Source organism: Protomyctophum bolini, assembly GCF_963924005.1.
Source record: "Protomyctophum bolini genome assembly, chromosome: 2".
NCBI classification, from domain to species: Eukaryota; Metazoa; Chordata; class Actinopteri; order Myctophiformes; family Myctophidae; genus Protomyctophum; species Protomyctophum bolini.
The window spans coordinates 40,593,296-40,618,492 of NC_137863.1; the positions used below are offsets into that span (position 1 = coordinate 40,593,296).

A 25,197-nucleotide genomic window follows, 5' to 3' on the forward strand; every position below is an offset into this window, starting at 1 on the left:
CCCTCCCCCTTATATCTCCTCCTAGCAAATCCCCGATGGTGATGGAGAGTTGAAAGGCTGGGAGCACGCAACCAACTAGGGCTACAATAATTCCTTAAGCAGGGACTGAATCGTCTGCAAACAGTATTTTAAACAACAATCGCTCTGCTTTGGGGTGCAAACTCGCTCGTCAATTTCTCCGTCTTCAGTTGCAGAGTTTTGCTGGATCTTTTTTCCTACTTTTCCTCGCGCCGACGTTGCCAACAGAGGTGACTATAGTCTCTAACCCCTGGTCGACTCGGCACTGACATTCATTGGTGTCTGTTCTTCACATCTTTGTGTCACAGTCCCCATCAAAGACCACCAACATGTTGGACCCGTCTTCCAGTGAGGAGGAAGGGGACGAGATTGTAGAAGTAGAAAGGAAAGAGGTTACGGCTCCAAAGAACGGCGGAGCTCGGGTGTCACCAAACCGAGCCACGGACAGCGGCGGTGGGCTTCAGCCCAGCCGAGGGAGCATGAGCGGCCGACCCTCCAGCCCCAGCCCATCCGTGGCCAGTGACAAAGAGAAAGAGGACCTAGAGAAAATGCAGAGGGAAGAGGAGGAAAGAAAAAAGAGACTCCAGCTTTACGTGTTTGTCATGCGCTGCATTGCATATCCATTTAACGCAAAACAACCGACTGATATGGCTAGACGACAGCAAAAGGTAAGATCAGTGTGGAAACCAGATCTCAAGAATCACTCAGACCAAACTCCAAATACGCTACGTACAACGTTACCAAGGCATTGTAAACTCATATACTGTATAGGCATGCCTTTATATCCAGCACACTAACTGTTGCTCATTAAAGGGTGGCCAAAGAAAGAAGCACCAAATCCTATGTTGAGGTGATATCACTATTTGAATGAAAATCGGCTCCATATTTGACACCAGTCAGACAGTCAGTGACCATGTATTCCTCATCAGCTGCTGATCGATATGTCGTGCATTTTTAATTAGAAATTAACTGTCCTTGTAAAGTAGTCAAAAGCTCAATTATGTAAAGGGGGAAACTGCCAAAGGCCTTTCAAAGGTCTCAGAAAAAGCATTAATGTCCCCCCCCCCCTACATTGTAGACAGTTAGAGGTCTCTCTTCTCTCTCTCTCTCTCTCTCTCTCTCTCTCTCTCTCTCTCTCTCATCTCTCTATCTCTCGGTATCAGTATGTGTGTGTGTGTGTGTGTGTGTGTGTGTGTGTGTGTGTGTGTGTGTGTGTGTGTGTGTGTGTGTGTGTGTGTGGAGACGTTCAGTGGTTCTGAGACTGATCACTGATGCACACTACATGTATAGTGGTCCAGGCCCACCCTTTGTAGTAGGTCTTGCATAAGTGCATTGCCCTGTAGGCATGCAAGTATACAAGTCCAACTGACTGACATCAAGAAAACCTCTTGCCAGAACATTATCATATAGAACATGATACAGAGTCTTAAGTGCCCCTCCGCAAGCCCACTGAATCAATGCTCTGCTATCCGGTATTGTTTCATTATTGATTATGCTCAGTGGCAATAGATATTCTGTTAGAGAGATGTGTAGTAACATTGATCATGATGATAAATGCACATTAAAAACCAAATCTCCCTAAGTGCTGACAAGAGAAACACATTTCTAAATAGTAGATTTGTGTCACAACTAATATACTGCCTAGTGCTCCATTCACAATGAATAGGAAACTGACCTTTGTCTTAGACTTTGTCTAGAGTCTAGACAAAGACAATGAATGAGATGAATAATGAATGAGATGAATGAATGAGTGAAACACATTTCTAAATTGTAGATTCACAATGAATAGGAAAATGACCTTTGTCTTAGCAATAACACTAACAAGTAACAACCAAAGTGAACTTCATGTTAATGTTGGCCCGCCCCCTCCACACACGCACGCACACATACATAACCTAAGCAGATTGTATAACACATGCCAAATTGTCCGCTGGCAAATGTGAAGGATCACAAATACAATAAGAAAAGTGGGTATCTGGAGAACTCGCCAGTTTACCAACTCGCTGCGATTTAGTGAATTTTAATTTGACTTCACCTTCATTTAAATTGCATTGAAAGTACAGAAACAATGTAATTCATTAGTAAACAATTCCTGAAATGGTACTTATCATTGATATTCACATACTAATACTTTTTATCATCATCTAGCTGACCATTTAATTGCACAAAATAATTGGATCACTTTGGAAATGAACTATAACATCTGTGAGTTTGACATACTACACTGATGAAGACAGAATGTTAGCATAACGATGAAGACATTGATGAAGAAATTTTGCCGCGGCGACTTGGTAAACTGGCGAGTTCTCCGGTATTCAATTCCAGTCAGTGCACACACCTCTACAGCAATTACCAAGAAATGTTGGTCTATGCTTGTTGCAAAACAAAGGCAATGAAAGATGCACTCATGAGAATTCATTAACAATTATACAGTGTTTTGTTTTTCCCAGAAACCAAGTCTTCTTCAGGCAAACACCTTTTTTCATTACTTTGCTCATGTACATTGCCATTCTAATAGGGGTCCCAAGTTAAAATGGGAGAATATATTGACCGATTATATTGTTGCAACACAACACGTTATGAGCTTGTAGATCGGCCAATTTGTCATACAAAAAGTATATGACTTAACAAACCACTCTTTCTCTCACAATCAACCTGGGTGTCAACATGTTATGTTCACCTTGTTGATCTCAAGAGACTCTCTACTCTGGGGAGAGCATGATGAAATACATCAGACAATGTGGCTTCAGATATGCAATGGGGAATTTTATACGTTCTCTGTTTGAAGCAAGGATTGATGCAGTTATGGTAAGGCAGGAGAAGACTTTCTTCTAGGTCGTCCTCAGACGAGCCCTCCATCGTTGTTTCCAGTCATCCCGGTTCTCCATTCATCTGGCCAGCTCGTTGGTGCTTTGCGCTCCTGCGTCTTTCTTGAGTACATCCACATATGCGGGAACCCCTTTTGGTGTTAGCATTATGTTATGCTTTAGCTATTGAAAAATAGCAGATCTACAAGCTCATAGCGGGCCACCGAGTGGCGCGATACAAGCTTGTAGGTCTGCTATTTTTTTAAACTGTCAGGATTTAAGACATTTTTAGAATCTGATCTCAGGTCAAAATGCGTTAAAGAACCACCATTCTTCTGTGCGTTAGAATCTGATCTCAGGTCAGAATGGGTTCATGTGGGACGTCCTCCTGACCGGTGTCCGTGTGTTGGTTCCCACGGCACTACTTTGCTGGCTGGCTGTTGGTGTCTTTGGCAGTTTGGCAGTGTCCTGCTATAGTCTCATTCTCCTGGCTGCTATTTACTGGCTCACCCTTGGCATTCCATCATAGGGGTTCTTGTTGGTAACGTGCACTCTTGCTGATGTAGATTACTGCACGCAGCATTCTAGTGTAACACCCATCTAGAGACTTCTGCACTGTTGGCTTCAGGGTCCAGCATTCACTGCCATATAAGAGAACAGACTTTAACGTTGTATAGATTATAGATCTAGATCAGGGGTGTCCAAACCTTTTTCAAAGGGGGCAATATTAGAAAATATTAAAACACCCAAGGGCCAACCTTACTATATCTTCTGACTTAATGTAGTGACATACTAGTCTATAACAAAGTCACATAATGTAGCGTCGGACTAGTCTATAACAAAGTCACATACATGTGCATTGCATTTAAGCGATTCTATTGAACTCATCATATCATCATCAATAGACAATATTTCATATCAATGGTCTTTTATCGGGTGTGTGCTGTGAACATAAAGTGTCTCTCAGCCTTTTTTCAGCCATATGTCACATTGCCAAATGTAACCAGAGGAGCAACGTAAAAATAATAATACAAGGAAGAAGGAACAAGGAACACTGACAAATTATATTCTGGGAAATGCCCAGGTTAAAAAGCCTGATGGAGGGGAAAGGAACTGGTTGGAATAACGTGTTCCTTACTTCCTTCCACGCCCCTCTCAGGTGTAAAGGAGCAACTTGGACACTCAGGCATGAAGGAAGCATGAGTTGAAGTCCGTTGGTCTCCCCAGGTTGGCGGAGGGTGTGTAGAGCCCAGGATCACATTATAGATAATTGACACACGGGTGAAAAATGGGTTACAAAATCACGGGATAAAAAATATATATGCGGCCCGTATTACATTTATCCCAGGGCCGCATTTGGCCCGCGGGCCACACTTTGGACACCCCTGATCTAGATTATAGAAGAAGCTGAGTTTGGTTTGGCGGGAAGGTTTGAGTTCCATACGCTGGCCATGCCATTCAGGGCACTCCATGCAAGTGCCTTCCTCACTTTAAAGGTCAACTTTAGTTTTTTTCAACCAAGGTTCATGTTTTAGGTTGTTATTAGAGAAAGTAAAATATGATGAAATTATTTTTCATTTGCTGCTTTCTTTTGTTTTAGGGATTTTAGCTGTTTTTGACAGGGGGGCGTGGGAATTCGAACATGGAGCCCCATGTTCGAATATGGTTTTTTTTGTAACGGTTTCTTTTTTATTATTTACTATAGTCCTACTAGACCCCAAGAAAATATATTTGGCCACAAAGGATCACGGGATCTACTGAATGTGTCAAATTTACATTGAGCCTATGACAGTGTGGCTTCCCCTCAGTAGGCTATCTTCACATTCAGTAGATCAAAAAATCACTAAAACGAAAGAAAGCAGCAAATGAAAAAAAAAAATACTCATCTTTCTTTTACTTTCTGTAATAACATGAACCTTGGTTGAAAAAAACTAAAGTTGTTCTTTAAGATCTTGTTCCGTTGATTTGACAGGTACTATTAGTATACCTGGAAGTCCTTGACTTCCTTCAGAGCACTGCCTCCTGTTGCTGTCAGAGGTGGATGCTCTGATGGGATGTTATAGGTGATAACTTCTGTTTTCTTGGCGTTCAGCCGCCGGCCCACTCCGGCTCCGCTCTGTTCAGGAGCTCTTGAGCTTGTTCCACGTGGTCGGAGAGCAGGCTGATGTCATCCGCGTAGTCCAGTTCGGTCAGGTCTTGATGCCCAAAGTCGAAGCATGTAGCATGTACAGTACTCACTATGTGCAAGAAGATTACTGTCCAGGTGTGAGCATTGTCACTGCAGGTATTGCAGCTCATTTTCAAATGTATGTTTGTCTTATTGAAATCATACATGCCACAATCAACCATATTATACCTTCTCAGATCATTACCTGGCCTTTACTGTATATCATTCTCTGCAATTTGAGTGAATTGAGTTTTGAGTTTTTCTGCCATCTTCTTGTCAGAGGAGGAAGCTATAGTCCAGACAGGCAACTCAAAGGTCTGTTGCAAACCATCATTTGTCACCATCCCCATATCACCATCCGATTCTAAATCAACATGAGCACTGGCCATTATGTTTGCTGACTGCCTACAACTAGACTGATTGGACTGTTGACCCTTATACAGCTCCACACTGCTAAATATGTTGCTAAACTGTCACTGCTGTGTGTGCATGCATGCATGAGTGCGTGCATGTTCGTGTGTGTGTGTGTGTCCTCACTTGCAGAATAATTTAGTTAAATACAGTTGAAACAATTACATTTCAATTCAACTTTATATAAAACACATTGGTGTAAACATTCATGTACAGACAATTCTGGGGAACCAAGACAACATGATGCGCCGCTGACGTTAGACACTTCAAACACCTCAGAAAAACAATAATTAATTAATTAATAATAATTACGACTAACGATTTAATTATGTTTTTGGCATTGAGCATGGGAACATTTGAATAAATATTAAATATGGAATATCTGTTAGGCTTTCAGGCTTCACAAAAACAAAGGTGCTTAATAACTTTATACTTTATATGAATAGTGGAAATTGCCGATCTACGAGCTCAAAGCGCGACGTCACGTGACGCGTTTTGAGCTTGTAGATCGGCAATTTCCACTATTGAAAATCCAACATGGAAATGATTATGACGATTGTGCAAATAATACTACACTAATATTTGTTTTCCCTCAAAGACATTGTTAGCATCATTGTAGTCCATTAATAGTGTGCACAGAGCTAGTTACAATGATGACCGTGTGATTGATACAGTTCAGATTTAGACCCAGATTTAGACCCTGCTGGTTTCTACCAGCAGGATAGGAGTGTTTGTAATAGATAGTGTAGGCTATATAGTATACCGATTTGCGTGATATATGGATAAATTCTGTACAAGTAATGTAAAGAAATGTGTTTAGCAAAACTCTGTCTCATGGTGGCACAGATGTGAAAAATGCAGGGCAAAGTGTTGTTCTTGGCCTATAGCGCCACCATGAGGCTGATGTGAATTATTTTAAGTGGCAGTCCTAGTGGGAATGTAGATGCATAATTTCACGGAAATCGCATGCTGTGTTCATTATTTGAGCCATTTTGTTCTAAACGGGCCAGTCGTGCAGACTTTAGATCGTAGCCAATCAGGATGGAATATGAAAAATCAAACAGATCTGTGTTGATCACATGACTATAGAGATAGTGTATAGCGATATGCGTGATGTAGCCTATGTATGCATAGTTGTACACAGATCGTGCAGTTATAGGTTAAAACAGAAATTGGCCTGTTATAGCGCCACCGTGAGGCTGATTTGAAAAATGTTAAGTGGCATTTCGGCCTCGACCTTGAGAATTTCGCGGAAATCGCACGCTGTGTTCATGATTTGTGGCATTTTGTTCGAAACAGAGCAATCCTGCAATCTTTGTAGCCTAAGGCAATTTACAATTTAGGCATTTAACAGACGCTCTTAATCCAGAGTGATTTACAGTAAGCAAGAACAAAACCTGGCAATACATCAACTACATAAAAATAGTCTTCATGCATCATACGTAAGCTAAGAACCTAAGAACCTAACCGGACAGACACACACACACACACACACACACACACACACACACACACACACACACACACACACACACACACACACACACACACACACACACAAACTCCGTCCTTCAATATCGTTCATGAGACCCACTTGTAGTCTCCTGATGTCATGGTAGGTGTCATGGTAGGTTCTAAAACCAGCTGCAGATCCCAAAGATCTCTTTTTGAACCACTGTAGATGCATAATCCAGAAACATGTCTCTCCCATTACTTATTTATGTGCACAGGTACATATATCATAGTTAATTAATGACAATTTAACACTGCATATTTTACTGTTGGTTATTGTTAGAACACGACTAGCTGGAATTGACTGTATGCAGACCAGGCCATGTTGCCATTGGAGTTTGGAAGCACTCGTTTTCTGTAAAGCAACATCCTGCTGAATCCTGCATTATGTGCTAATTCAAAACAGGTGGTTGAATGATATCCAACGAGCACTTCCAAACTCAACAGAATTTCAGACAGAAAGTAGCTCATATGTCTACAATGGATTTTTATGAAACAAAAGCTTTTCGTACAGCTGCAATGTTGGTGAGCTTGACGTCGTTTCGTTTAATACAGTCAGATAGGACTTTTGTTTGGATGTATCTGTCAATGGCAAGCAAATTCAACCTAGTTACCACCCTGCCATTAAGTTAATAACAAGAAGGCCGGTCAATTGAAGGCTTCTAGCTCTTACTGGTGGTGATGAGATTCAAGTCATGCACCTAAAGGTTATTGGTATTGTTCACTGAAATGCACAATATTGATCATAATGTCAATATGCATGAAGAGTGTACATAACTGAAGAATGACAGATAATCATTTCTCTTTGCTTTTTAAAATATGGTTCTACTTTTTTCCCCTTTTCTTTATTTCCCTGTTTTTCCTGATGTGTCAGTTTGTGTTTGTGTTTAGATCACACACTCTATGATGCACAAACACATTCTCGACTCTGGCAGTCAGCTGTGAAGTGGGTGGTATGGCAACGTGACAGTCTGGAGGCCTGGCAGTCTGTGGCCTCAAAACGGAGAAAACAGAGGCTGCTCCTTGTTCACAAATTGTATTTAACTTACAAGTCTCAGGATATTTGTATTCTGGTGCACAAAGTTTGGTGCAAAAACTGTGGGTCGGACTCGAGACCCTATCGAGGGTTTGCGGGAGTTACGTGTAGCTCAGTAGGTGATTCCTGGTTTGATCCCCAGCTCCTCCTGGCTTCCTGTTGAACTGTCCTTGAGCAAGACATTGAACCCATAACAATAACAATATGTTGCTTATAGTTAGTTATAAGTGCTTATAGAAATATAGGTTAGCACCTTGTATTTTGTGTGCTCAATAAAAGACGTTTGTCCTTGTGGCTAAGAAGGAGACCTGCTCAGTGAGTCAGAATCAGTATCCCTATTCACAGAAGACAGGTCATTCTTTGCCCTGAAGCTGAGCTGGAGCTCATTTTGCTCATAGTGAGTGATACATGCTGTGAGGCTCTATATGGCTGCTCTTGTCGAACACGTACAATGACTTACGGAATGTGCGTGCAAAATCTCCACAGCATACACATGCACTCTTAATGTAGGTTATCACAGTTTGAAGCTCAATTTAACTTAATTGCCAATAGTAATACTGGATGTGAGACTAGTATAGTATCTGATGTTTTCATTGCTTTCTTGCCTGAGGACAAGACGATGAGATGACAGTAAATCCTGACACATTCCCCAGTCAGTTGACATGTTTACAGTACGTGTGCAGTGTCGAAGCATCAATGAACAACGTGGGACATCTGTAGGCCTATGTACTCTTTAAGATAATAATCCCCAAATAGAATATATATATATAATAGGTTTATATAATAGGTTTATGTATGTTCAATGTTTCCAATTTCCAATTTAGGCATTTTAGCAGACGCTCTTAATCCAGAGCGATTTACAGTATAAGCAAGAACAACACGTGGTAATAAATTAAATGCATTAAGGATCAGAAGCAAGCTAAGAACCTAACATCCGTCTAAGATACTTTTTGAACTGCGTTTATTGTAAACAACTGATTTTGGCCACGACAGCATTCATTGATTTATTTTTTTAATGTGATCCGAGAGACGATCAGATGTTAAAAAAAAGAGAGATAAGCTTAATCTGTGATACACACACATTTCACACTCCTTTTGGTGAATCAGGTCTTGTAATTAATCATGAGCCCCGCGAGGCCCATCCATGGTTCAATTATGAAATATGTTAACTAGTTGTTTTGTCGCTCTTCATGTGTTCTTTGGGTTTACAGTATTTGAGATGCAGGAACAAGTTGCTGCCATAGCTCTCTCTCTCTCCTTTGCATTTTATTCTTTTTCTTTGTTATTAACTAGAATTTCGTGCGCGCTACGCGCGCACTCATCCCAGAGCGACTTTGCCACGCACTATGGGAAGAAATAAATGGCGGGAGTTGACTCCACATGTAGTAACGAATGGGTTATTGGAAATGTACCATTGTTTTGTCCTGAATATTTCCACAGCCTAAGTACTAAAGGATTGTGACTGTGGGACAGACATACAGTCTGACATACAATAGGCTACACGTGTGCACAGTGAATAAACAATGACCTATATGCCCAGAGTTCTTAAATTAACATAGTTGGATTTTAACAGAAAGACAATGCCATAAATCAGTCAAAGTAAGTGACAGACTCAACAGTAGCACACAGCATGCAAGGCAGCGATGCATGCATGCAAACATGTTTGTCCAGCTGAGATTTAGTGTCTCCATCTCTCTGTGGAAGAGGTTGCACATGACCTGTACGGCCACACTGAGGCGCTCCAACACAAACACAGACACAAAACAACACCACGCTGTTTGTCCAGTTGACCCAAATCAACACCAATACCTAGCCTGTTTGTCCAAAACACAGTATCTGCTGGCCACGTGTCTACTTCGCCACAACCTAATGTTAGTAACAAATGTAGGGGAGAGCCGCCAAGGTTGTAACGCTTCACGGTTGTAACATGGACGTTATATCTTGATTGGTCAACGCCACCATGACGCCATCGCGTCAGTATGTGTACAGCAACGTACTCTACGTGGCCAGGAGTTTGAAGTTTGAAGTGTTTACCTTCAAAATGCGTCTAATTTTACACCTGGAGTATATGTGTGGTACAATTTTTGTCTTTGGTGTTGGTGAATAAAAATCCACATGGATGTGTTCATGCTTATGTTCTTCATTAGTTTGCATCGTGTTTAGACGGAATTCACGTTCATTCTGGTCTGTAAGCAACTGCAAAGAAAACTTGCAAAAGCGGGTCATTTGTAACATGTGTTACAAATGGTCCGCTTCCATTCAATGCCATTATATGTAATATTTACATATTTGACATATTGGCCAATATTATATGTTCTGAAATGGTATTGTATCGTGTAGTGTATTCTGAAATTAGTTTAGGGTTGTATAACGTTGTACAACTCAATCAATCAAACGTTTGTTTAATCAATGTATTGCCCCATTGAAAAAAAAGAAATGGCCAAACTGGTACTGGTACACCCGATACTATTTAATATTTCCCTTATGTTTGATACATTTTCTTATCACATCCATGGTATGAAAACAATGCTAAGGAGTTGCTTCAATGAAATGTAATTGCTTTAAGCTGAGAACGATATGTTTAATGGTGTTTTTTAGCGTTGTTACATTTATCATGCATGCCGTTACAATTGATCCGATATGCGCAGCAAATGTAACACTGAAACAGCGTCCACGTTCGGTTGAATAACTCCCGACCTGTTTTATCAAAAAAATAACTTGAAGTGGTTTATGGTAGCTGACATGTGTAGGTCCGTTGCCTGAAAATATTACATGTGTAGCTAAACGGATCTCTGAGTAAAAGAATGAAACGTGCAAAATGTTACATCCTTGGCGGCTCTCCCCTATTAGTTTACTCACAGCACAGCACCGTCACTCCTGTCAGTTATTTCGTCCTAATAACTTGAAGTGGTTTATGGTAGCTGACATGTGTAGGTCCGTTGCCTGGAAATATGACATGTGTAGCTAAAGGGATCTCTGAGTAAAAAAATGGAACGTGCAAAATATGTTCTAAAATTGTATTGTATTGTGTAGTGTATTCTAAAATTAGTTTAGGGTTGTATAACGTTGTACAACTCAATCAATCAAACGTTTGTTTAATCAATGTATTGCCCCATTGAAAAAAAAGAAATGGCCAAACTGGTACACCCGATGCTATTTAATATTTCCCTTATGTTTGATACATTATCTTATCACATCCATGGTATGAAAACAATGCTAAGGAGTTGCTTCAATGAAATGTAATAGCTTTAAGCTGAAAACGATATGTTTAATGGTGTTTTTTAGCGTTGTTACATTTATCATGCATGCCGTTACAATTATTCCGATATGCGCAGCAAATGTAACACTGAAACAGCGTCCACGTTCGGTTTAATAACTCCCGAGCTGTTGTGTGTATTGCGTGGTTAAAAGGCCGTGTGTTTGTGTTGTAAACAACTCATGTTATGTCTGCGCACACTGTATGTTGCTATGGCTGCTGACGTTAGCATGTGTGCTATCAGGCAAAAGCTGAGATAGATATGCAACTACTACTGGGGAAAATGCCATACAAAACACAACACCTAATTTCGGAATGTTATTGTGACCTATTGAGCACAATCAGACCATCATGATTTGCTTGCTGGACCTATAATTAATTTATTAGCATTAAATGTCCACTCGCCCATCCAAAAGAAAAGCAAGATGGCTGCGACAGATTGTGAGCGCGACGGACTACGGAGGCCAGGAGGAACAGAGCTGGTGACGTAAGAGGCAGGCAGTGTTGCCAGGTTTGCGAATTGTAAGCGAGTTGCAGTGTATGCAAGTAGCGTGGTTAAATTCCTTGTTTCTCGGCGTGTTGTGGCACCCGTTTATCTGCTGGCTCGATCGTGATTTTCATAAAAGTAATATTTGCAGAGTAACTAAGAAACTTGAACGGCTAAAAAATAGGCTATGTCAGTTCGGGGAGGGTGGCGAATTTATTTTGCATATAGAGATGTGTGGTGAAAGTGTGGTTCGGTCGGAGATAGAGCATGAAGAATGAGTATGGGTACACCTTTTCACTTGTATATATGATAAGGCCTGGGGGACCAGTGTGCCCAGGTGGGGGCCATTAGCTATCTGCCTGCTTGTCATCAGCATCACAATGGGACCCCAGTGAGTCCGGCCCAACTGTTCTCCTCTGCTTCTATCTATAGCATTTACATTATGCTTCCTTGGAAAGATTGTCTTGGCATTTATTTCAGTTGTATGAGGACAGAAGGGAACGACAGCAGGACATTTGCAATACACTGAATACTGTCAGTCTACTGTAGCCTGGCTACTATACTGTATGTGGTAGTAGAGCTGCGAGGGTGCTCCCATTCAGCCATTATAGATAATTTTTAGTGGTGTATATCTAATTAATTTAGTCAGAAACAAATCTCTTCTCTCTCTTCTCTACTGTAGAGAAATATGAGGTCACAGGTCAGAGACAATAAGAGTAAAAAACTAAAATCTCAATTAATTTGTATCGACAATTAACAAAAGCACCATACATGCACATTCCTCCATTTAACTACACATTAACATGCAAATGTTTCAGTCGAAGACAATGACTTCAATTTGACTATTCACACAGGGTGCTCTTTGTACTGTCACAGCGCTGGCAGTTGCTTGACGGAGTGTGACGTGTGACGTGTGAGGGCGGTACAAACTACAGAGGGACTCGAATGAGTCAGCTGGCTTCACAGTTTAGCCATCAGTCTCCTGGGGATCATTTAACGGCAAGGTTCACTTGGAGGTCCTGGTCTCGTTATTAGACCGTCCCTCGTTTGCTTCTCCCTCAACCTGCACTATATATGGTCCAGTCCTCCTGCTCACCCCTTGTTAGGGCTGCATCTATCCATGATCTCTATGGTGGTATGGTGTATATGTATATATCATACTATAATCATTCTATATCATACTATCATCATTATCATCATCATCATCATCATCATCATCATCATCATCATCATCATCATCATCATCATCATCATCATACTATGATCATCATCATACTATAATCATACTATAGTATAATCATACTATAATCATCATCATCATCATCATCATACTATAGCGTGTCTGTCTGTGTGTCACTGTGACTGCAGTAGCTCCTCACTGCCTGCACCAATCACGCCCACCTTTCACACAGGCATTGACCATAATAATATGGAGGTCTTAACGAAGCCCCTTTTCCAATTTAACTAATTATAAATTAATAATGAATTTATTAGTGAATAAAAAATGCGAAAACGCACCCAGGGCGCAGTAACCCTCGCGGCCACAAGGCGGCAAGTATTTCACTACGGGTAAGGGCTAGTATATATATATATATATATATATATATATATAGAGAGAGAGAGAGAGAGAGAGAGAGAGAGAGAGAGAGAGAGAGAGAGAGATCATCATCATACCTGGTTGTGGGAATGATGTGGGAACGCCTACTGAGTGGCAAAAGGCTACTTTCTGGCCTTGACAGCCCATAAATTCATACAGAAAATCTGATTGCATTGAACGACGTTAAACTCACTTTGCCACACTAGTGTCATCGCACGGTGTGGTGCTCATATAGTGAACATAGCTGATCTACCAGCTCACGTGTAGAGCTTGTAGATCAGATATTTTCACTATCTTTGAAAGTGTCTGATATTTATTTCTAAAATGTTCACCTGTAAAACATGCCCAAAATAGCGATAGATTATTAATCCGCTATTTTGTTGAATATTCAATGATCGATTAGCTCATTTAATAACAGATTAAATTGATTCATTCAATTATGCGTTGCACCCCTAATCTCTTAAGTTTCTTATTTAGCATTCCAATAAGCAGAATGCACCGTAGTTGCGTATAGGTACATACAATTAATTATCACAGTTAGATCACATGTTCTGCCCTGTCTGGTGTGTGGTACCGTTGAATCGCTTTCACGGCTCATTCCAAGATGCCATATGTCCTAATGAATATCTTCATTAGAAAATGCAGAATAATAAATAAAGGGAAATGTATTTATTATGGCAGTAAGCAGGATCAGATTCCTGGCAAAAATCTGCCATCTCAGTTAACCCCACTCTCTATACAGTATAATTATTCTACTCCAACTTTTGTACTCTTTCTTTATTGTCTGCAACATGTGACCAATCAATCAGAAATGGAAGAGAAAGCAAAGTTTGATCAAACAGACACTAGTGCAATAGTAGTGCAATAGTAGTGCATAACAAAAACAGCTATGAAAAATATACCGCTGTGAGTTATGCCATTACAGTTTGTCATGTGACTGCTTGTAGTGTTCGGTTGTAGTGTTTCAATACAGCCTGCATAATTCATGAGTACAGTGTGTACTGCTAATGATGAGGAAATCCTTGTCAACAGGCCTGCTGCGCTTTCTAACACACACACACACACACACACACACACACACACACACACACACACACACACACACACACACACACACACACACACACACACACACACACACACACACACACACACACACACACACACTTTGACCATTTATTTATGTCCACATAAAGGAGAAACAGTAAGGTTACCTTCACAAAATCATGGCATATGATTTCACGATACAAGTCGAGTGTCTTCTGTACACACTACAGTTTCAAGTACACAGTTGTTCCTTACTTACTGTAGTTAACTTTGTTTTCAAATATGATGCTTTGTGTAATATATATTGTATGTAGTAGTAAGTAGCCTTGCCGAGCCATGAGGCCCATAGGGCAGGAGCCTATCTCCTGTTTCTGTAGCGTGAGGCAGCTTGATGTACACCCCCTGGACATGACGCTAGTATGTCGCAGGGACCCCCAATCCAACCCTTGATGCTGAGTGTCAAGCAGGGAGGCATTGGGTATGACCCGGCTGGGGATTGAACCCCAACTTCCCAGTCTCCGGACACTCTAACCACAAGGCCACTGAGCTATTGTATGTACTGTCCCTTAACCTTGCAGCAAAGATGCATCAGGGACCTCATGAGAGGATTGTTGAGGCTAGGCAATTTTCAATCTGATGGCGGTTGTTGGTTGCAGAATACAAACTGAGGCTATGTCACTATGTACATCTATACATCTGGTGTTTTAGCATACGATGAGTCATCAGGCATTTGAAATACTGTGTTTCTTGTCATTCAAATATTAAAGATCTGGTTGCAAAAGGGGTGAAGTACGGCGCTTTAAGGAATGAATGTGAGACAGAGTGATCAGCAGAGGGAACACATGCAAACAACAGCACACATAAGTATTTACTTTTTACGCAAGCGCACAAGCACGTGAGAGAGTGGTCCATTGCCTCAGCCACTCGTAGACAGTGGTCCACATCAGGCTGTGGCTGGTGACTCATTGTGCCAATCTGATCGAGTTAGACTGTAATAAAGTTCCCATCATTGCCACCCAACAGGGTGGCATTTAAGCACGGAAAGCCATTATGCCTGATGACATGGATCACACCTAAAAGAACATTGTAGTCTCCTCCCACAGCCCTGCATTCAGCTTTGCCAAACCTGAACGAAAATGAACAGAGCTGTAATATTCTGGTCCGTTCAGACGCTCATTGCTCGGCATATAGGTACATTACATATCAATTGTCATAGTACTAACGAGGTACCTATTAATGTCACCCAAGTGACCCCATGTCAATACAAAGTCCACTGCCATGTCACTAATTGTCTGATATAAAGTTAAACTCCGTATTGGAAAGGGACAGGGCAGATTGAGTCAAAACAACTACACGTCATCCTGAGACACAGAGAATGATGAAGCTTTGAAACGCAATCATTAAAAAAAGCTTAGAAAATGTGCTGCACTAATATCATTTTGGATCATTACAGCATTTGTAGATTGTAGTAGAAAATCACATTCACAGTCACATTTTAGTCACCTGGAATGCTTTTGTGTTAGTCTAGTTTTAGTGTAAAATGACTTGTGTCTTTTACTAAACCCTGACACTCCTTTTCCATTATGACTCTTTGCCATCAAATCTCTTAACTGTTCCCAAAATGGAACTCTAGTTTTCATTTGGTACACACAGCCATAATTCCAAATGACACACACAACTAAGCATTTGCTGCACACTACCAAGCATTTACAGCACAATGAAGTGCAAAATTCAAAACACAATCATTCATAGAAATGGAACACACATGGATGACAATGACTCTGGAGAATGAGCCTTTTGTAAAATGATGACTCCGTGTATAGGCCTACTTTTTCATAGTAAACCAGCCTGCTCAACCCCCCCCATTATCCCTCTGGTTCCTGTCTGGCCAGAGGGCCTCGTCCACATCGCAGGCCATGTTCTCCCTGTCCAAGCAGCGTTGGAAGAAACGCCTCGAGTGGTGCATAAAGCCCTGACAGGCCTCAACACTCACGTCGCCACAAGCCTCCTCCATGGCCCGGAGCAGTGTGACGGGTTCCGTTCATATACTTTCTACCTCCAAGCTGAAAATAACTCCTCAATAGCATTCAGGAAAGGAGAATAAGGTGGAAGGAATAGAACAGAAAGAAATGTTCTAATGATGCCAGCAACTGTGAAGCGGCTGGGTTGGACTGATCTGATCTGTCAACCACAGTTGCCCGAATCTCATTACATATGAGTTATATAGTTATCCTTCTTCTTTCTCCTCTTCCTCCTTCTCTCTGTCCTCCTACTCCTCTACCTCCTCCTCGTCCTCGTCCTCTCACTCTTACCCCTCTCTGTCTCTGGTTGTCGATCTCTTCAAGGTTCTCCATTGTTCACCAAACAAAACAGAGGCTCTCAAGTTCAGTCAGACAACTCAAGGAGGATGTAATATATATATTTATTGAATATAAGATAATCAATGCAATATATTTATTATGGTTTGGCGATGTATTGGATCTGCTTTTTAGGTACTCAGGATCAAGCGCATCAGTCCCGACCATAGGGACTCTGAATCCCCCCGTACCTAAAACAGTAGATCCAAAATGACAGGTGGTAGCTGGGGTGGAGGTGGGTGCGCACTTGTATACCGCAGCGTAGAGTATACAATAGAAAGCAGCAAGCAGAATTGAGCGCAGGCCAGCAAGACGGCAAAGGATGTATGACAGCAGCACGCTGATACACCAGCAGTGGGCAAGCAAGAAGGCAGAGGAATGCAAACCTCTGGTTCAAGTAGCCGGTATGAGAGATGGGGTGAGCTGTGATTGGCTAAGTGCATCATGCGGATGATGCTGCGGTGGCCCAATTAACGGCCGGCGCGCTGACTGAGGTTCCCTGACTGAACTTGCTCTGCGCATGTCTACGACAGGCACAAATGCTCATTTATTTTTATGCTGCAGTCCCTGATTTTATGGGAGAAGTGTGTGCAACAACTGAACATTGTGTGTATAGTGTTTGGACAACAAGGTATAATGTGTAATTGACATCAGAGTGAAAAGAAGGAAAGTCTAGAGTCTAATGCAGATAAGGGAGTGTGATGTAACGCAAATTGTGTCGAGCGATTAGGTACATGATCTTTGTGTGTTAACAATCGTGAAAAACTGTAATCTTAGTTAACGGACATTTTTCATCATAGTTTTAGTCGATAAAAGGTTGTTTGTTTGTTGCTCTGAACTGCTGCCGCCTGCAGTTATTGTCCATAAATACTGTACTGTGGAGGGTACAATGTGTTATATGTGTATGGAAAATAAATACGTGTGTCTGATCAGAGACCGTCACGTATTACAGAGCGATGCTTAAGCTCGTTGACAAGGAAACAACCATCCATTATCTCACAGCCCCCTGCTGTGGAATGCGACCTATATGCAGTATGTTGACAGAGCTCTTGTACTGTTGATTGATTGATGCGAGGGAATTATATACATAATGCAATATTCTGTATTCACTTATTCCCACTTCTTGTGTGTTTCCTCGTGTACGTCTGGAGACCAGCCTGAGGCCGGGATATGAGCAGATAGATAAGCAGAGCTCACATCTGTTGGCCGTCATCATTTGGAGAGAGAAACTTTCGGGATTCTCTGTGAAAAGATTCTTATTGGCTGTTGACCAAATCCACGGGGGTCCGTTGTGTGTCATGTCCAGCTGGGGGAGAATTCCTGCCGTGTTCACGGGATGGATTGAGTTCAGGTCAGGTTTGAGGGACTTGGTGATGGGAGGGAGAGAGAGGGGCTCTAAAGAGAGAGGTGACTTGGCTTAAGTTGGCTATACCTTTTCCTCTTGAAATGAATCTCATTTTTTCCTTTAGAAGAAATGTAATTTTCTTCTACTGCAACTAACTGCTTTAATGTTTCCACCCATCGTGTACCAACAAAACAATTTCATTTTTTGTTGAACATTTAATTTATTTTTACGACCACTTGTAGAGAGAAGACTTCCACACACCTGGCAGGCAATTTGGAGCAGGTGCGATGATGACAGAGAGTATAATCATGTGAAAGGAGGGACATCCGCACACTGCCACTTGCTGGTTCAGAGCATTTTATTGAGCAACGTTTCGGTCTTGCGACCTTCCTCAGGCTTAATTCAAGAATGGGCTGACATTGTCACTAAATACATTTCAGGAAGTATAAACAACCAATCAAAATGCATGTAATTTATCCATTATTTCGTGGTTTTTACGACCACGAAACACGCACAAGGCACTGCTGTCACTGCGCTGCCACTAAGCCACTATCAACAGTTAGCAAGGTAGTCACAGAAACATGTGTGTACTCCCTGTGGACCCTTACAGACCTAAATTATGTAGATTGTACAATGTAGACGTGGATCACAGAGAGAACAATTTGGAAATGCAAAAGTTTGAGAATCACTAGATAACGCTGATAGTTCTAGATAATGATGTAAAGACCCGTTCTCCTGTTTTTACAAAATCAAATAGTTGTGTTACTGTATGTAGTTGACTGTTTCTTTTGCCTCAGAAGCATGGCTGAGTGTTATACAGTATGTGTCACCGAGGCGTGGGGGAGGAGACATGCTTGTCTGTGTGTAGTCATGTGTGTGAGCATTTGACAGTGTCCTGTTTTGCGAAAAGCGCTTACAGTATATCTGTCTGTGTGTGTGTGTGTGTGTGTGTGTGTGTGTGTGTGTGTGTGTGTGTGTGTGTGTGTGTGTGTGTGTGCGTGTGTGTGTGTGTGTGCGCGCGAGTGTGTGTGTGGGTGGTTGGGTGGGTCTGGAGAATTCAAGCTCATGGCCTGATGAGCACTTTCTCCATTCTCTGTTGAATGGCTGTATGTAATCTGGGATTACCCATCCATTTGACGTTTGCATAATCACCAGAGGGCCTCTCGTCTTGCACTATAGCAAGAAAGACTAGGAGAAAGAGTCTACGTTAATGCCTATGTGTGTGTGTGTGTGTGTGTGTGTGTGTGTGTGTGTGTGTGTGTGTGTGTGTGTGTGTGTGTGTGTGTGTGTTCATATAGTATATAGGTCATTATGTATGCCAACATGCCTGGCATGGAGGTCACATGTCATGAGTGGCAAAGTGCCATATTCTAGGCATTTATAAGGGACACTTTCGTGATCACGTGGCTCAGGAAGAGTTCACAACGTCATGTGCCCAAAGCTTTATTGTGTCGACAAAAAAAGAATCATATCATGTTATGAAACCACAGTGGTCATGGGACTCATTACAGAAGCGGATGAGACTGCGTACAGGGAAGAGGTGCAAGTGCTGTCAGAATGGTGTGAGACGAACAACCTCATTCTCAACACCTCCAAGACCAAGGAGCTGATAGTGGACTTCAGGAGGAAGAATATTCAGCCTATCCAGCCTATCCACATCAAGGGAGAGGAGGTGGAAAGGGTCTCAGACTTCAGGTTCCTGGGCATGAACATCTCGGACAACATGACCTGGAAAATAAACACCACTGCGCTCCATAAAAAAGGTCAACAGCGACTGTACTTTCTCAGAGTGCTGAGGAAAATGGACATAATGGAGAGTGTGCTCCTGTCCTTCTACCGCTGTTCCATTGAGTCAGTATTGATCTATCTACGGCATCTCTCTGTGGTATTGCAGCTGCACGGTGGCAGAAAGAAAGTCCCTTCAGGGGGTTATAAACACGGCCCAGAGGATCATGGCATGTCCTCTTCCATCTCTGGAGGACCTCTACAAGAGACATTGTAGCAGGAGAGCCAACAGTATCCTCAAGGACACATCCCACCCAGGTCACCACCTGCTGCAACTCATGCCCTCAGGGAGGCGCTATGAAGTAATCAAGGCAAGGACGAACAGACTGAAAAATAGTTTCTACCCCAGAGCAGTCATAGCACTAAACACACACTTGACACTTTATGGACTAAAAGGACTTACTGTGCAATATGCCTTAAATGTTTGTATTTTATATAGAGCATTATGTCTTTTGTTTTAAATGCACTGAGCTCGATTGCAAATCAAATTTCGTTGTCTTGTACAATGACAATAAAGATATTCTGATTCTGATGCCGCATGAGGATGTCCGGGGTGGCAGAGATGCATGTCAGTATGGTGCAGGTCGGTTGCACCACGAGGCAGCGCGTGGTAGAAGTGATGGATGGGCATAAGTTGGAGGGTGGGCGTACACCAAGGATCAACGCTGAGCCCTTTCTTGTTCACATTGGACAGGTTGACACTGACAGATGAAGTCAGGCAGTATAGGCACTGTGGACCATGATGTTCACAGAAGATGACATTGTGATGTAAGAGGAGGGAACAGGTTGAATGGGTTTTATGCACACGTATACACCATTTTCAAAAGAACTTGGGCCCCTTCCCTACTCCCTACTTCCTTGGTGTTACCGATGCTACTAATGAAGGCTGTTCCATTCTGGTCAAACAGAGTCAAGGTGCTGCTATTGTGCATGTTGGCTCACTGGAAACACTGGTTCCAAATGCCCCCTATAGGTCTGTAACTCTGAGAGTTTTTTTTTTTATCCTTGAAAGTTAAAAGTTTGAGAACCACTCTATACACTAACTGGAACAGAGCCTTAATCAGTATCATCGTTAACACCTGTGAAAGTAGTAGGGAAGAGGCCCTTAATTCTGTGTGCATAGAGCCCATTGAAAGGTGTTTGCACTGGAAAGGTGTTGAATGAATGTCTGCAGAAGTAGGACACAAATATGTGTGTGCATGAATAGGAGGGAGGACAGCTGGAACAGTGAGGATGCAAGGAGTAGAGGTGGCATATAGGTGAAGAGTTTAAATACTATACCTGTATACCAGAGTATACTTTGTAACTTCATTAGTGCTCCTCACTGGCAGGTAAGCCAACAGCAGTGACAACACAGAAATGTGTGCGTGGATGAATTAATTGGCATCTTACAATAAATGCACCAACTCTCTACGCGCGTGTACATACTTACTGCAATTGATATAAAATTCTACCTTTCACAGTGGCGTGAACTGTGAATTAACTGCACCTATTGACCGTAGTAGGCCTACTGTGTATCTGCATCTTTAGCAGAGTGGGACCCTTCATGTTGAAAGCACCAGATTATACTGTATCTCATATCCATGAGCAGACAGACACCATTGGCCAAGGTTGTGTTTGGAAGGCTTCACAAGTTATGATTATTAATGTGCTTCTTGACTGAAGTTTGGTGATACGTTGCCTATAGTATTACTATACTATACTATATTGTATTGTATTGTATTGTGTTTTGTATGGACGTAGTGTTGGGTGCTTGCACATATGCACACATGGCATCAACGCATGGTGTTGTGTGCAGGCGCCCTACACTTTGTTCTTCTTTTTTATCATTCATTCATTTTTTAAGAGCCTGCCCAGGGACTACAGATGAAATTTAGCTTCGGCTAACTCTGGCCCATTTACATTGATGTGAAAACTGACATGTTGATTAATGCGCTTTGTCCCTGTCAAATAAATAAATAAATAAAAATAGCTGTTAATTATGTAAGTATGTGTGGGTTGCATCAGGTTATCTCACAAGCTTGCGCAAGGAAGTAATTAAATACTGATGTGATTTACCTGACAAGGACGAGAATGAGGACAGATTTTAATCTGGGCCTTTTTAAACCCACCACATTTGTGAGCATCAAAAATGTAATCAAACAAATTATGCAGACTGATTCATTAGGATTTAGTTAAATCCACCTGCCACCTGGATGTAATACCTGCTTATCAAGTCCATATGGTTAGCATCTCCCAAACTCATACACTGACTGAGACTGCCCTGCTGTTGGATTGTAATGTAAAGGTGTAGGGCAACGGAAATGGTGGACATTTTATTTTGAAGTTTTAGCTTCAAACGCTGGCTCTGAAGTTTCTGAACCAATCAGAGCGTCGCATCCCTCGGTTCCCTCCAGGCTATGGGGTCTCAAAGTCTGTGACTTTTGTTTGTAAACAAAGTGACAGGGAGACGTGACAAGTTAGCGTATTATTTCTAACCTTTACACAACCTATATACATATTTTAGCGTGATGATTAAGTTTAAAACAATTAAGTAATACACTTTCTGGATGTCATTTTGAATGAGAATTAAAACGGAGTAGTTCTTTAATCAAAACCAGCTGTGTGGAGGAGGAGAAGAAGCATGGGAAACAAACTGCATGGTGAGCTTCATTTTTATTGGCTTTTATTGATGTGTATCTCTACACGTCATCACGCAGCATGTTTTCGTTTTCAGGAAGTAATTAAAAACATATTTTCATGGACTTTTGATATAAAAACAAACAAATTAGAATTGCCCTTTTTTTTTGGCATCCATTGTTAGGTATGCCCATATGATGACCATGGATTAGAGTTTATAGATCCCCATTAGCTGGTGCATAGCAGCAGCTAATCTTCCTGGGGTCCACACAGAACATAAAAACATGTCATTGGACATGAATGACATTACAGGACAATGATATATAAATAAAATAAAATAAAATAAATATTTGATCAACAATTTCCTCATCCACTTTCTGATTTCCCATTTTCTTGGAAGAGAAACAAACCAAAAAGCATATGATTATATCTGCCTCAGTTGCCTTCCATTCTCCTGGGGTATAAAACAAAAGTAGAGATAAAAAATTGAAAATATTATCCTAATCATGTGTGTGCATGTATGCGTGTCCGTGCGCGTTCGAGCGCCCTACAGTTTTTGGGTTTCAAGATACCTCTTCAATTGTCTCTTGAAACTTGATTTAGTTTTTTCTTTTGTGATCATAGCTGGCAGATTGCTGGCACATTTCACTACGCCTTTAATCCTTAGATGTATCAAATTCTAAATAACATGCATTGACCTGTGATCACCCAAACTTAGTATAAACACTTCAATATCAAATATTACAAGAGTGCAAAACGTGTACAATCACAGCAACACACAACTAATACCAAATTGTGTCTATAGGCACAGCCAGTGCTAAAACCACATGTTCCTTTGTGAGTCACACAACTAGTGAGTCACAGGGACCCAAGTATCACCCCGACTCCTGCTGTTTTGTCACAGCCCCCCTTTCTCTGCCCAGTCAGATATGTTGGCTGCAAAATCACCTGCAGGCAACATTGGGCCATTATAGGAAACACATGTATGCACGTAGTGCACACACATATTATGCGCATGCACACCTGTGCGTGTCCGTTTGCGCACACACAGACATACACGTCACAGACGCACAGCCTTATCTCAAATTGTTAGCTCCCAGATGGCAGCCATAGTGAGTAGCCCTTCCCTGCTCCCATGGCACCATTATCCAACGCTGTCTGTCTGTCTGTCTGTCTGTCTTTGTCCCTCTGATCGTTTTTCTGTTTCTCTCCGGGCCTGTCTTTGCCCAACTTACCTTGTCTAGCTTTCTTTACTATCTGTTTGATTTGCTCTCTTTCAAACCCCCTGCTTCTTTCCTCTCCACTGTTTTATTTTGGTCTCCAGGTGTTCTGTGCTGCTCCGCCTGTTTATTCGCCTCCAGCGGAGCATTACATTGCGTATACTCCACCCAGGAGAAGGTGCACAACTGGAGTGGAACCACTTAATATGACAGAGACAGACAGACTGACTGACTGACTGACTGTGTGTGTGTGTACAGGCTGACAACGTGTACCATATGTGGTCTTGTACATCGCATAATGTTATCCGCACAGACACCATCGTGCGACGAAAGATAATCCAGGCTTGAACCAATAGAGACAGAGTTATATATTGAACTTGTGGCAGCCGCATCATCAGCATGGCATGGTATTAAATATATTCCGGGCGCAACACTGTTTAACCAGAGAATAAACTGGGTGTTTACTGTTTAATACTATATTGATTGCAGCTGCTCGTCAATGCAAAGTCTGTTTATGTTTCATCGACGTTTAGGTTGCAACTTGGAATAGGCACGTTATATAAAAGTTTTAGGGGATAGGATAGATATGGACATTGTGTGTGTGTGTGTGTGTGTGTGTGTGTGTGTGTGTGTGTGTGCTTGTGTGCGCGCGTGTGCGTGCGCGACTGCGCGTGCGTGCGTGTGCTCACTGATCAGCGGGTTTATTAGATTTCAAAGTGAGTATAGAGTTCTAGGTAGACCTGCCTCCCTCTGTCTGGCCTTAAAATCAGTTAAACCCTATATACTGTATATTTAGTTGGCCAGTGTCCATCAGGGCTCTATATGGCTCTCCATAGCATAAACCTGAGTCTAAACCAATTCACTTCATCGTAAAACAGCTACAAGCTCACAACGATTCCCTCTTAATGGTCCGCGGTTCCCTTTAGTGATTCCTAGGGGGTTCCAAATGGACGCTTACAGGTCTGTAACGCTGAGAATTTAAGTACCACCATAACTGGTAACAAATGGAACGTTACGGGTCCATTTGTTACCAGTTATGGTGGTACTTGAAATAAATAAAAAAGTTTGAGAACTACCGTTATTGTAATTGTACCACGGTCTCGTGTTAGCATCTCACGCAACATGGTCCGTGTTATTGTTGTTTCTCTGTGAATATCGTGGGTACGAGTGAGACACACACACACACACTTACCGTACATTTTGAACGAAGGAAGACAGCGGTGTGTGTTTGCCCGTGAATAAGAGAGAAAGAGACAGAAATAATCCAAGTGCATCTGTGGTGTTGTTGCATTCCCTTGTTCGGTGTGATACAGAAAAGGGCTCTTTTACTTTCACTTTCAACACAGCGACAGACTGCTGTTTGTAGGAAATGTAATTGGCCAGTATAGTCACACACCTGACCCACCCAGCTGGGTTGAAGAGGCTGAGGTAGCATCAGTGACGTGTCATGGCCAGAAAGCACATGGGTGTAAACTCTGCACACGTCATGGTCTATGTCTATGACTTCACTTATTTGCATTGTGGGCGTGGAAT

General features: G+C 41.8%; 1 protein-coding gene across 6 annotated transcripts in view; it reads left to right on the top strand.

Moving 5' to 3' along the window:
• Nucleotides 1–347: 347 nt before the first annotated feature.
• cadpsa (Ca2+-dependent activator protein for secretion a) overlaps nucleotides 348–25,197 on the top strand; it is a gene marked incomplete at its 5' end in the record, with an annotated part of 133,991 nt that continues 109,141 nt past the window's right edge. For all 6 annotated transcript variants that reach the window (XM_080773007.1, XM_080773006.1, XM_080773005.1 and 3 more), the window contains one exon: nucleotides 348–686. In XM_080773007.1, coding sequence (XP_080629133.1) covers nucleotides 348–686 — 339 coding nt within the window. The remainder of the gene's footprint in view (nucleotides 687–25,197) is intronic.